The sequence below is a fragment of the Somniosus microcephalus genome, chromosome 17 (genome assembly GCF_052327205.1).
Source record: "Somniosus microcephalus isolate GS21.2 chromosome 17, FLI_Smic_1.0, whole genome shotgun sequence".
NCBI lineage: Eukaryota > Metazoa > Chordata > Chondrichthyes > Squaliformes > Somniosidae > Somniosus > Somniosus microcephalus.
In genome coordinates this window covers 54,397,429-54,409,963 of record NC_141003.1, presented here as the reverse complement: position 1 = coordinate 54,409,963, position 12,535 = coordinate 54,397,429, and the positions used below count along the sequence as shown (strand labels likewise).

Below are 12,535 nucleotides of genomic sequence, written 5' to 3'. Positions count from 1 at the left end.
AAACATAATGCATATTTTTGTGCCATGTCATCTTATAAAAATATATTTTTCTTGGCACTTCGCAATCTTACTATCCAGTCAATTACTTTTAATTTTTCTCTGATGCAGTCCTATAATGTTCCAACGGCAAGAGCCATATTCATTTTATTTACAGTGAATTCAAAGTGTTTGGTATCCTGTACAACAGGCCTTAATCAAGAACCAGTAATTAAATGATGGCAAGCTTGAGGTTTAGAAATCTGTAAATTGTAAGACAAACCAAAGACTGAGGGAGGCTTTGAGTTCCTCAGTTTTGAAGTGTTTCTGTTAAACATATTCCCAACTGTAGCAGATTAACAGAAACCTGGGTGGTATTGGAGTCAGACAGCAAAGCTACTTTGGGATGGCTAAACAGCCCATTGTTGCATTATGGTCTTTACACTAAACAAACTGTTTGGCTTGGAGGGGATGAAATCAATAACATCACAAGTCCAAACATATTTTAAAAGTTACCTGTGGTCGTGTGGGATTGTTGAATTCCAGCGTTGGCAGGTCTGACCACTTTCTGTCACTGACTTTGTACCCTGGTAGTTTTTCCCTTTTCCAATAATGCATTCTCGAATATAGTCTGCACAAAATGAGTTGGTTTTGTTAATATTAGACACTCGTACATTAAAAGATTTTCATCGACAAATATGCGTTAAAGCAAGTAGCTTTCCAATGTGGTGAATAATTTCACTTTAGATACATTAGAATGATAAGATGGCGATTAAGCCATCACTCCCCTGCTGTTACTTCCTAACTCAGATTTCTGCTTTGGCCGCCCAACATAGAGCTGTTAAATCAGGCAGCTGATAGTGGAAAATGAGCAGGAATTTCATCCTGCAGGAACTCCCCCCACTTTACACTATGGTCAACTTTCTTGAGGGGTATGCAATGGCCTTGGAGCATTTGAGGAGGGGGACATGCTAGCCACCATTTCCCAATCACTGGGCATACAGGATGTCAAGTCCATAGGATTTCTAGGGTATTACTGTGGCATTGGTTGATTTAAAGAGCACAAGTATGTAACTTCAATCTTTCATATTTGTTTCTGCTGCTACTTTCAGTGGCAGTGAATGAAAGAAGGCGTTGTACGAAAGGCTGATATTTAGAGATATTTATTAGACGAGAATCATATATGTATAACTTCAAGTGTAGCCATTGACCAAATAATATTACCCATAATTACTCCTGGGTAACTAAAAAGCTAAGATTTGTTCAGAATGCAGCTGCGGGGACAGCCAAATGCAGTTTTGACCAAGCTTTGATAACAGGCTACAAGAGAAGGTCAAATCCTTAAATAACATATTATAATGCTGAATGGAACTTAGAATTCACTTAACAAAGCTAATTGCAACAATATTTAAAGGATAATTAGTATAAGGACATAAAATGAGAGAGATCATGGAAGTTAAGGTATTTATCTGGTAGATTAAAGTGAGATAGTCTGGATACCTCAAGACTAGTGAAACAGCGCTGATATGGGCCCTTGGTATAAAGGCCTTGGACCAGGGAGGGAGGAATGAAAGAGATACAGTAAATTCCAATGGGGTGAAAAACAATAAAGATAACAAGACAGCGGGATAGGGTTGACGGAAAATTACGGGAAAGGCAGGATGCTACATTACTCTGAGTGATAATGGCATTTTGACCATTGGAACCAATTTTAAAAAGACCATATATGGACACTGGCCAAACCAACTTTTGATAAGAAAATGATTAAAACCTCGATACTCAAAGAACAACTTTACACAGACGTACAAAGGAACGTCATCTGTGTCCGAGAGGTTCCAGAGACCAAGGGCTGCGAGCTACTCGTTAAAACTATCGCCTAATGTTAAGTATATTACGCTGTAAACTTAATAAATCTTGATCTATTGCTCAAACATACTGGCTGCTGCCTATTGGTGTCTTGTCCAAGAACTCAGAGATCATTAAGATCTTACAGTGTGTCAGAGCGATCAACAGGCAGCTTACTCTGATTGAGTACTGCTGCCAAGATCTCAACATATTTGTCAGCCCAGGCACACCTACTTGACAATGGGCATGATGAACTATCTTTGTAGGGTCTACAGAGAGCTAGATGCAAAACCGTGCCATCTGCTGTAAGGCCACCTTCAGCTACCATGCAGAATAGGGCTGGCAAATTGAGTAACTGATGTGACCTGAAATTTGACCCCACTTCCTTGCTGGCATACTACATTGCTGCTTTATGAGGATGGTGCTAATGGGGTGGTACAAAGGGCCACTTTCCTCACGTGCATCTCATGCAGCACCACCACCACTTCAGCAGGCATGAAACAGGAGGTCAGGATGCTGGACTTCTCTGGGTTTTCTTATGCTTAGGTTTTGGGAGTCACTTCTCGTCCCCTGCCCCTTCAGCCTTGCAAATGGAGTTAATGGGCTGAGAGGTCTCCTGAGCCTTTCAGAATTTTTATCGTCTATTCTGACATCCACTTTTAATTGTTCCTTCTGTTTAAATTTCACACACCCACCACTAGCCTGTTCCCTGCACCCATCCAAATCTGGACTTGAAGTTACGCAAATAAGCCAAGCTTGGAAAATTGGGTATAAATAGTTCACTTCCACTGGGTCCACCTGAAACTCATCACCGGCCATTCAGGTCCAAACTATGACAATAGCAGAAATTCAAAGCTCAGGTATCTGCAAACAGACAAAACTGAAATATAGTGGACTTCGATCCATTTCACTCCGTCAGAAGCTGTTAGGCTACAAAATAAAGATTGCTTGAAAATGATTTCCAAGAAGTAAAAACACCTGGTAAACAATTAGTTTGTAGGTTTTTTTTCCCCGGCCTTATAATCTAATCTAGTGAATCCTGGAAAGTTATAGATCTACACATTGAGGGATCTGTAAACGGGGCAGTGCCCCAGAGGTGGAAATTCTACTCGCTTTAGCCTCCTCTCAAAAATCACTTAGCCCACAATGCACTTGTTATTCAAATTAGCAGCTCACACATTTATTCCATTTTCACTGACAATACCTTTTCTCTCGTAAAGGTCAAATCCTTTGTCTTGCTTTCTCTTCACCCCTTTTGTTTTGCTGTTAAATGACAGCCAATAGCACCGCTTCTCAGTTTTAGCAAAATAAAAGGCCCTGGAAATAAAAGCAGTAAGTTAGGCTGAAGTCTTTGGTTCGATCTTTCACAACTAGACAAGTTTCATTTGTAGACATAGAACAACATTGTCAGTAAACTAAGCAACTCCTATTCCTACATTTTATTGCTGCATGTAATAATGGATCTATCTTAAATAGATCCAGAAAAAAAATAATAATAAACACACTGCAATAAAAAAATGTTGGGGTAGAGTTCCCGCTGTTATTTTGGCGCAAATTGCCTGAAATCGGAGTAGCCGGCGCAAAAGATTGCTGAATTTTAAACATAAATTACGTTCAGCTCAACTTGAGTTTCCGCAATCTTTTGCGTGAGTTTAAAAAACATGCCGCTAAGAGCAGGCCCCGCCCACAAAACTGGCCACGCCCCCCGGAAGAATCAATCGCCACTGGGAGTTTCCACTAATTGCGCTCGTTTGCGGGCCTTCGAACAGGCTCCAAGCTGGATCTTTTGGGTGCAAGGACACTAATAGGCACAATTTAAAAGCTTTTGAATGTAATAATTACTAAGAAACTGACTACTGTACCCCAATATAACTAGTAAATGGTTCTGTATATTTTTGAAAGTCATTTAAAAATGTTACTCACAGGTGGTGGATTGACAATGTGACTAAAAATGCTTATTTTTTTGTGATTAAACCCATTTTCAGCTGTATTAATCAAAATGCACCAAACTACCAATCTTAAATATATCAAGGAATATTTTTAAAGCAATTTAAAAAATAAAACTATGTTTTAAAACACTGCCCGATTGGGCTGGTTCATGGCAGATTCTGCGTTCAGCAATATGCAAATTAGTTTGAGCGGAAGCTCAAGAAATAAAACCACTTCTCAAAGCGGATGCAATTGTGCCCAAAGTGGAAACTCTACCCCGTAATAAATAATATGAATGTATCTCATCTGCTCTTGTCAGTGTACAGAATCCCTCCTTGCTCGATGTCAAGCCTTTTTACCTCATTTAATCATTTCCTTATAAACTCCAAATACAACATCCGACAGGCTCCTCACTATGCTGAAATCAAGGCAGCTTGCAGGATTTCTCACTCAAACTCATTCTATTTCAGGATCTCAAAAATCAGGAGCTCCTGAAAGACCTCCAGTCTTCCATTCGCTTGCAATCAAAAGTTAAACTTAGCTTGCCCAATGTTAGCATGAGCAAAGGCAATGCCCAGCGTAGCACTAAGCAATACAGGCCAGAAGATCACAGATAGTTTTTACTGAAGTAGCTGATTTTAGCTACGGTAATATTTGAGGCACAATAAAGTCCTCGCCCCTGGTTGCTATCCTCTGACTCTTGCTGGAAAGCGAGCATGTTGTATGAAGAGAGAAACAGGTTTGAATGGGATGCCTTTCAAGAGGAATTAGTCTGCCAACATTCACTGTCTGTACTCACACATGGAGAAGGACCACTTGTGAGAGATACTAGTGTGCTGCCGGAACCCATGGAACTACACCCCAGGATGTCAGTGCTTTCAAGAGAGACGGTGAGAAAACTGGCAATAGAACAATGCCCACGCTTGGCATGATTGAATTATTACTTCTCGAAGTAGGTCTCCCATTACTTCTCCTCAAAGTAGGTCTCCCATTCTTTTCAACCCTAATGTGGTACACTACAAGGGCTCGAATTTTATCGCGAAATCAGGGGGCACGAACCCATCCTGCCCCCAACACGCCTCTATGCCCGTTTCACAGGAGGTGGGTACCCGACCTGTGCTGGGAGCCACCTCCCCGAGGTGGGAAGGGGATTAGTGCCAATTAACTGCCTGTTAGCAGGTAGTTTACAGGCAGTTTTTAGCCTAATCCCTATTTTTATCCCTGAAGTGTGGGCTTCCCGACGACTCCGAACCGCGCCAAGTTAGCGAGGTGGACCGTTGGGCTGAAGAACTTGGAGGGTTCGAGATGTCCGGTGTTCAGGTGAGTGATGGGTGCATGAGTGCAGAGGTAAGTGTGTTTGGTGTGTGTAAAGTGTTTAAATAAGTTTTACTTACCTTTACAGGCTTCCTTCCATCAGGTTTCAGGAGTCCCTCATCTCACCGGCACAGAAAGCAGAATGGCCACGAGCTGTCAAAATCTGCAGCATTCTGCTTTCTGTTCTGGAGAGATCTCTAAATCAGGCTGAGAGGGAGGAATTAACTTAGAGTACAGATTGTCAGTGTTTGACAGCTTCAAAAAGAGCTGTCAAACACTGATATTTCATCTGTCAAAAGCTCTTGACAGATGAAATGTCAATCTGTGATGTCACCTGTTGCCGGGTGGCCCTTAATTGGCCTGCTGAGCCCACTGGGCAGGCTCAACAAGGTCAATCAAGTGAAAATCGAGTGGGTTGGCCACAACTCAATGGAGGCGGGACTACAACCCCAAAAGTAGTAGTCCCACCCCCTACACGCCTCCATTGATAAAATCCAGCCCCAAGTCTTTATCTAGGTTTCTCAAAGTTAAAAAATTATACGTTTTGAATGTTTCACTATACAGTACTAGGAGGCAATATATTCCACAAGTTAATGTTTAGAAAAGTATTCAATAAAGTCATACTTAACTCAATGCCTCCTTAGATTGTAATTTGGTTTCCCAATTTTATTTTTACTTCTGGTTCAGAACACAAAAAAATCTTCAACACGTCCACCCGTTAATTACCCTTACTTACCATGGAGAAGAAATTTGGATGGTATGTAAAATGGGCTGCCAATTCGCTACCGCCCAAGACCAATTTCAACTCTATTGGGTTTTCAACAGACTAACCTAACTATAATTTTCCCCAAATCTACCTCAACAATCACCTACTTCTCCAATTCCTCCACTTTCACCCAGGTCATAGAGACACTCTCATCTCTGGATGCAGTTCAAAGAGACGTTAAACTTCCACCAACCCAGCTCACAATGATGGACTTTCCCCTTCCAGTTCACGCTGGCACTCCTCTCCCTCCCCTACTTCAAGATGTCCAATATGAATCTTTCACCAGAGATCATGCTGCGCTCTCCTTCCTTTTCTCCCCCCACTTAAATTAGAATTCTCTCCCCATCCCCACTTTGATATAGCACTCATCTATTCCCCGCAATTTAGCACTCATCTATTCCCCGCAGTTGAGCACTCATCTATTCCCCGCAGTTTATGATGTACTCTCTTCCAAGTCCTCCAGATCACAGTGGCACTCTTCTGCTCCAAGACATCCCTCAAAGTAAATCCCTTGAAGAGAACTGCATCTGGGCTATGGTTCCATCCCCAAAGTGATGTTCCTGGCTCCTCATCTCTCCTTCCCTCCCCCAAAATATTTCTCTCAGCTTCTCCCCTGCCACCTCCCCTCCCTCAACAGCACTGCTCGCATCTTTTCTCTTCTCTTTCTGGTTTCTCCACTGTGGAAGATGGTGTCTGGGTAGGACAGCTGGATTGGTGAAGATAAGGGGTGAAGATAAATATTCCTTCAGTCAGAATATTTTTGTAGAACTTCAACTCTGAAGATTAAATAAGTGGGTGGACACATAAGTAGATCTCACATGGTCTGTGGAAAGAGTGTAATAGATCAAATGTCTTTCCCAATTCATTTTCTTCCTGGAGATCACAGAATCACAGAATCACCAGTGCAGATAGAGGCCATTTCGGCCCATCGAGCCTGCACCGACACATATCCCACCCTATTCCCGTAACCCCACGTATTTAATCCCCTAACACTAAGGGTCAATTTCTCATAGCCAAATCAACCTAACCTGCACATCTTTGGACTGTGGGAGGAAACCGGAGCACCCGGAGGAAACCCACGCAGACACAGGGAGAATGTGCAAACTCCACACAGACAGTCGCCCGAGGCCAGATTTGAACCCGGGTCCCTGGCGCTGTGAGGCAACAGTGCTAACCACTATGCCACCGTGCCCCCCTGATGGAGTGAACATCTTCAGAAAAAAAAACAGACCCAAGCAGGACATCTTTTGTGCACACTCTACAATATGGATTAATAATGATAGATCATCAGGAACTTACCAACTGCTTTTGACTAGATTTTTTTTTGGATTAGCACATCAGAAAACTACCAAATTAAGCTGCAATATAGGAAAGCTACTTATAGGGTAAAAAGGTTTAAATTGCCAATTCATTACAAGTACACATCCACACCACATATAATTGTAGTAAGTTTCATTTCCATCACCAAAGTACATTATCACCACAAAACAGTCAAAGTTTAATGAAAAATGCAGCTCTTGCACCTTAACCACATTTTGAAAGAATCCAAAGACAGGGGCAGATAATGCAATGGCTGCTGCCCATTGCACTGAAGTGAATCAGATGCCAGCTCCCCATATAAAATCGGCCTGAGCGGTGCTCTCGTCACTCAGCGCCATATTGGGCACTACAGGAGAAGCCCAGAGGGGGAAAATGTTGCTACTGGATGACTCTCTTACAAATGTAGGGTCACCCTTCATTTTCCTTCATGCCTTCCACAGCCAGATCCGCCAAGGAGGCCTCAAGTTCCTTGTGGCAGTTCAGAGGGTTGTGGGGGGGGGGGGGGGGGTGGAGGTAAGGGTTGATATGGCAGCAATTATTAGGCAGCCAGCAACCCTTCACTGGCACCCAACATCTCAGCTCCAGCTCCATAGTGCTCCCAGCATGTCATGCGCTGTGCTAGGAACATATTATTGGCTTTACAGTCTTCAATGTTTATTTACCTGCAAACAAATCCTTTGTATTTCGTACATCGCTTGGCACATTGTTCAATGGTGTCCATTCGTTTAGACCTACGTGGCAGGGACCTTTTGACCAGTACAAGTCCAGGTGTTTTCAGAAAGTCGTGAAGGGCATTTTTTCCTGTCGTCATTGTATCAGCTGATGAAAAAGGGGGGAAAAAAATCTATAAATATTGAACCAATTGAAAATAAGGTTTCCGCACCTTATGCTAAATCTATAACTGGATGGTGGCAGGGGAGGTACAGGGTAGACTTGAGTTCTGATGCATGCTTTTCTGCTCATAGAAATTCATCAAAAGTCTACATTCAACTTATCAAAGACAGAAATCGAAATAAAATGGACTTCTATTTCAAATATACCTCTGACAAGTTTACATTTTTGGGTACAGGTGTAGAATCATAGAATATTACAGTGCATGAACAGGCCAATCAGCCCATCAAATATGTGCTGGTGCACCCACCCTCCCCCACCACCCATGAACCACCTAGTCTAATCTCATTGTTCTGCTTGCTCCTAGTACCCTCTTTTTCAAGAGTTATCCTATTAACAGAAAGAATTTATGAACTCTGCTTTAACAAGGGCTTGTGGTGGAGAATTCCACATTCTTAACCACCCTTGATGTAAAGGATTTTTGTTGCAAATTTGTGCACTCTCGTTACTCTCACTGACCATCACTACTTACCTTTTTATAACTCTCATAAGACCACCCATTACATCTCTCCGCTCTCGAGAAAAAAGCCTCAACTTCTCAAGTCTCCAATGTTCACCAAACTAATTCCTGGGGGGGCGGGGGATTGTCCTATGAGGAGAGGTTGAGTAGACTCTGCCTATATTCCCTAGAGTTTAGAAGAATGAGAGGTGATCTCATTGAAACATACAAAATTCTTACAGGGCTTGACAGGGTAAATGCAGGGAGGATGTTTCCCCTGGCTGGCAAGTCTAGAACCAGGGGTCACAGTCTCAGAATAAGGGGTCGGCCATTTAGGACTGAGATGAGGAGAAATTTCTTCACTCAGAGGGTGGGGAATCTTTGGAATTCTCTACCCCAGAGGGCTGTGGAGGCTCAGTCGGTGAATATATTCAAGACAGAGATCGATAGATTTTTGAATGTTAAGGGAATCAAGGGATATGGGGGATAGTGCAGGAAAGTGGAGAGGAGGTAGAAGTTCAGCCATTATCTTATTGAATGGCAGAGCAGGCTCGAGGGGCCAAATGGCCTACTCCCGCTCCCATTTCTTATTCTGTTCTTATGTAAGTTTCTCTTAATAATTCTAATCCCTGGTAACATGTTTGGTAAATCTGCTCTGCATCTTTTCCATTGTTTTTACATTATTCCTACAACAGGGTGCCTAAAACTGTGCACAATACTTAATTTGCTGCCTGAGATCTTGTACAAATTTAAAATTGCTTTCTTAGTTTTATATTCCATGCACTAGATACAAAATCAAGAATTAAGTTTTCCTTTTTTATAGCCTTATACACTTGGACTTTCAGTTTTATTGATCTTTGTATCTGCACACCAATGCTCCTCTGCTCCCTTTAAGGTGTACTTCCTTCCCCTATTCTTCCTTAAATGTAATATTAACATTTTTGCACACTAAACTGCATCTGCCATCTAGTTGCCCATCCTGCTCACTATCCATGTCTTCTTGCAGTCGTTCTCACAATTTGTCATATACCCACAATTTGTCGTCATTAGCCAAGTTCAACATTGTTCCCTCAATTCCCAAGTCTAGATAACTTTTATAGTGAATATGAGTGGTTGAGTGGTCCGAACATGGATAAGCCCATATTACATCACTCACTATACCTTTCCATTTAGAGAAACTTCCTTATACTGCTACTCTTTGGTTCCTCCAAATATCGCTTCATTCATATGATTACATTTCCCTTAATTCCATGTCTTATGTAGCACTTTATCAAATGCTTTTTGAAAAACCTTATGAACTAATTGTTCCCATTTAAACAATGCCCGCTGCTATTTCTTCAAATATTTCTGTAAGGATGGTCACGCATGACCTGCCTGTTAGCAATCCATGTCCCTCCAAGGGTTTCAATATTTCATCCTGTATTATTGTTTCTGCTATCTTGCCAATAACTGAAATAAGACTAAGTACTGTCTTCTAGTTTCCTAGCTTACCTCGGTCTCCTTTTTTTGAAGTGGGGTGTCAGATTTGCCAACCCTTCAGTCCTCTGACACAATTTCCCTTTCCACAGAAAGTCAGAGCAATAATGCAAAAAAGTGACACTACAACCCTCGAGCTGATTTGGGGTGTCAAACCCTTTTAGCAGTTGCAAGAGGCAGTATGGAGTTCAGCTATGCTGGAGGATTTTGAATGAACAGCTAATACAGCAGCTTGCAACAATATACAAGTAGGATTTAAGGAAACCAACTCATTAAGAATTTTTCCCAGTACATTACTGCAATTATAATAGACATAGAATGGATAATTAACTGCAGATTTTGATTATCTTCTAGTAACTATACACTCATTAATCGTCATCACTCTTCAATGACACCAGCATTCGCTATAAACACACAGCTGCTTCTGGTACAAACGTGACAGAATAAATTCCCCACATACAACAGAGACAGCACAACCCATCAATGAGGGACTTACATGCAGGCATCCAATTTTGCGGGTTCATGAGCTGGTTAAAAGTCACATCAGCAACCACTGTTAATAATGTCAGCAGAACACAATTAAATTACTGGCTTATAATTGCACCCAGGTATCCATTCCATATTAAAATTGTAAATTTGCAGCACCCTACAGTCATCATGAAGTTATTTTTGATGATCAAAAAAATAGTAAATGACTTAGTTGTCAACCTTATTTATTATTCATTTTAAAATTCTGCAAATAACAAAAATGTGAAATGAAAGCAGGGCCTCCATCTGAAACATTAACGTAAGTTTTCAGACACTAGTCGAGGAGCTGCTGTCTATTTTTTCCATTTGTTGTACAGTTCCAATTAGAAGTGTGTGGTCTGTGTTCTCTCATAGCTGAGCTCCACTCTTCATCCTTGGGCTGTGTCTCAGATTGTCAGGAACCCCGAGGCCAAGAGTGAGCATTCAGCAGGATGAACACACAAACCATGGCTTCCTGAAACTGAACACTAGCTGGAAATTCTTAACAACAGACAAGGCTAGAAAATCTCTATTTCAACAAAATAAACAGGAGTTCATCAATACACTCAAACCGTTCCTGCAGAAATTAAAATAAATTAAATAAAGTGACTTTTTGAAGTGGGGGGGGCGAAGGAGCAATGACATCTAAAAAGTTGAGAGGGAGACTTGAGGAGGGGGTTGGAGCAAGTAAAAATAAATGGGGAACATGTCCCACTTCATTTACTCCCCCCACCCCGTGATTGCACCTCTGGCTGAGGGGGATATTTATTTTTCAACATTAATTGACAATGTTGACTGGGAGGTCTCAGCCACCCTGTGAGGAAACTCTGTCAACCTTTCAATTACCTGTGGTAATTATTCCCACAGACAGATGCAGGTTATCCTGCCAGTAATTCCTCAAATACTCTCCTGTATATTGCTTATAAAAAACACACAAAATAAAAGGAAAAATGTTTTTAAATAGTTTACTGACAGTAAGCCTGTCACTTTAAATAAATATTGAAGCAATTCTTTATCATTAGGATCTCGTTATCTTTCCAATTTCTAGATTTTCAGAACAGCAGTAGTCAACGGGCAGAAAGACGCCTTATGACCCAAGGCATGGACGTGGTTAAACAACTCAGCCCAAAATCCTGCTCCAATAAACTATGACTTCAAGTGAAGGGTCAACATTTCATCCAGAAATTCCCCAACAGGACCTGAGACTCTCTTGTTGTGATTGAGGGAGAAATAACCCGGGGCCATTTCCAACAACATAACAAACAAGATTATTTTTAGTCCATTTCCACATGTCTAAATAACAGCCACTCAAAAGATCGGGTTATCCCAATCGACATTACCAAAGTGCTGCTAACTGTTCAGGGAGCCGCCAGCTCTTTAACTCCTCCAGGAACACTCAAAGCTTCCATCCCGATCTCTAAAGCACAGACAATGTTGTTCTGTAAATTGAATTTCCCCGCTGGTCAATGCACACCCGTGATTGCACCTCTGGTTATCCATTGAACTCTCTCTTCAACAACTTTTACCCCGCATTAGAAACACACACAGACAATGCATAACATCAAACCTGCTAAGATGAGGGTGAGGAGAAGCAACAGGAGCCTGACTGTCCACAGCATGGTGAGTGTCAATAATAGATGTGACCAGAGGATGCTGCTCCCGGGGTTTTATCCTCTCCTGCAATGTTTGGAAAACATTACCGGAAAAGTGCGTTTTTTCCCGTAAAAACTGCTCTCAGGCCAACCAATCCAGCCACATGCCCGCCCCTTACAGATCTCCACCAATCACGATGCTGCTCACTGGTTTGGATGTATTTTAGTGTAACTACATTAGGAAATGAATCCCAGGGTCAAATTACTGGAGTCCTGAGTGATCCCTGGTAATCTAAAGGGATGTTTTAAGTAAATCTACATTGTATGAAGCAACAGGAAATGCACAATTTCCAAACTATGCTCCTATTGGTATCTCACAATATATTACTTCACCAATAGACCAGTAACAATATACCACAGCTATCTGTGTGAGATAATCATTTACATAATCCACCACTTGGTGTAAGCATTGAAATGAAC

At 41.6% G+C, this 12,535-nt stretch overlaps 1 protein-coding gene across 2 annotated transcripts in view; it reads right to left on the bottom strand.

Moving 5' to 3' along the window:
- Positions 1–12,167, bottom strand: part of LOC147105724 (hepatocyte growth factor-like) — a 55,243-nt gene extending 43,076 nt beyond the window's left edge. For both annotated transcript variants that reach the window (XM_086010360.1, XM_086010361.1), the window contains exons 1-4: positions 12,031–12,167; positions 7,813–7,969; positions 3,026–3,138; positions 493–607 (exon numbers count right to left, since the gene is read on the bottom strand). In XM_086010360.1, the coding sequence (XP_085866486.1) occupies positions 493–607; positions 3,026–3,138; positions 7,813–7,969; positions 12,031–12,082 (437 nt within the window). In that variant the 5' untranslated portion in view covers positions 12,083–12,167. The remainder of the gene's footprint in view (positions 1–492; positions 608–3,025; positions 3,139–7,812; positions 7,970–12,030) is intronic.
- Positions 12,168–12,535: the final 368 nt, after the last annotated feature.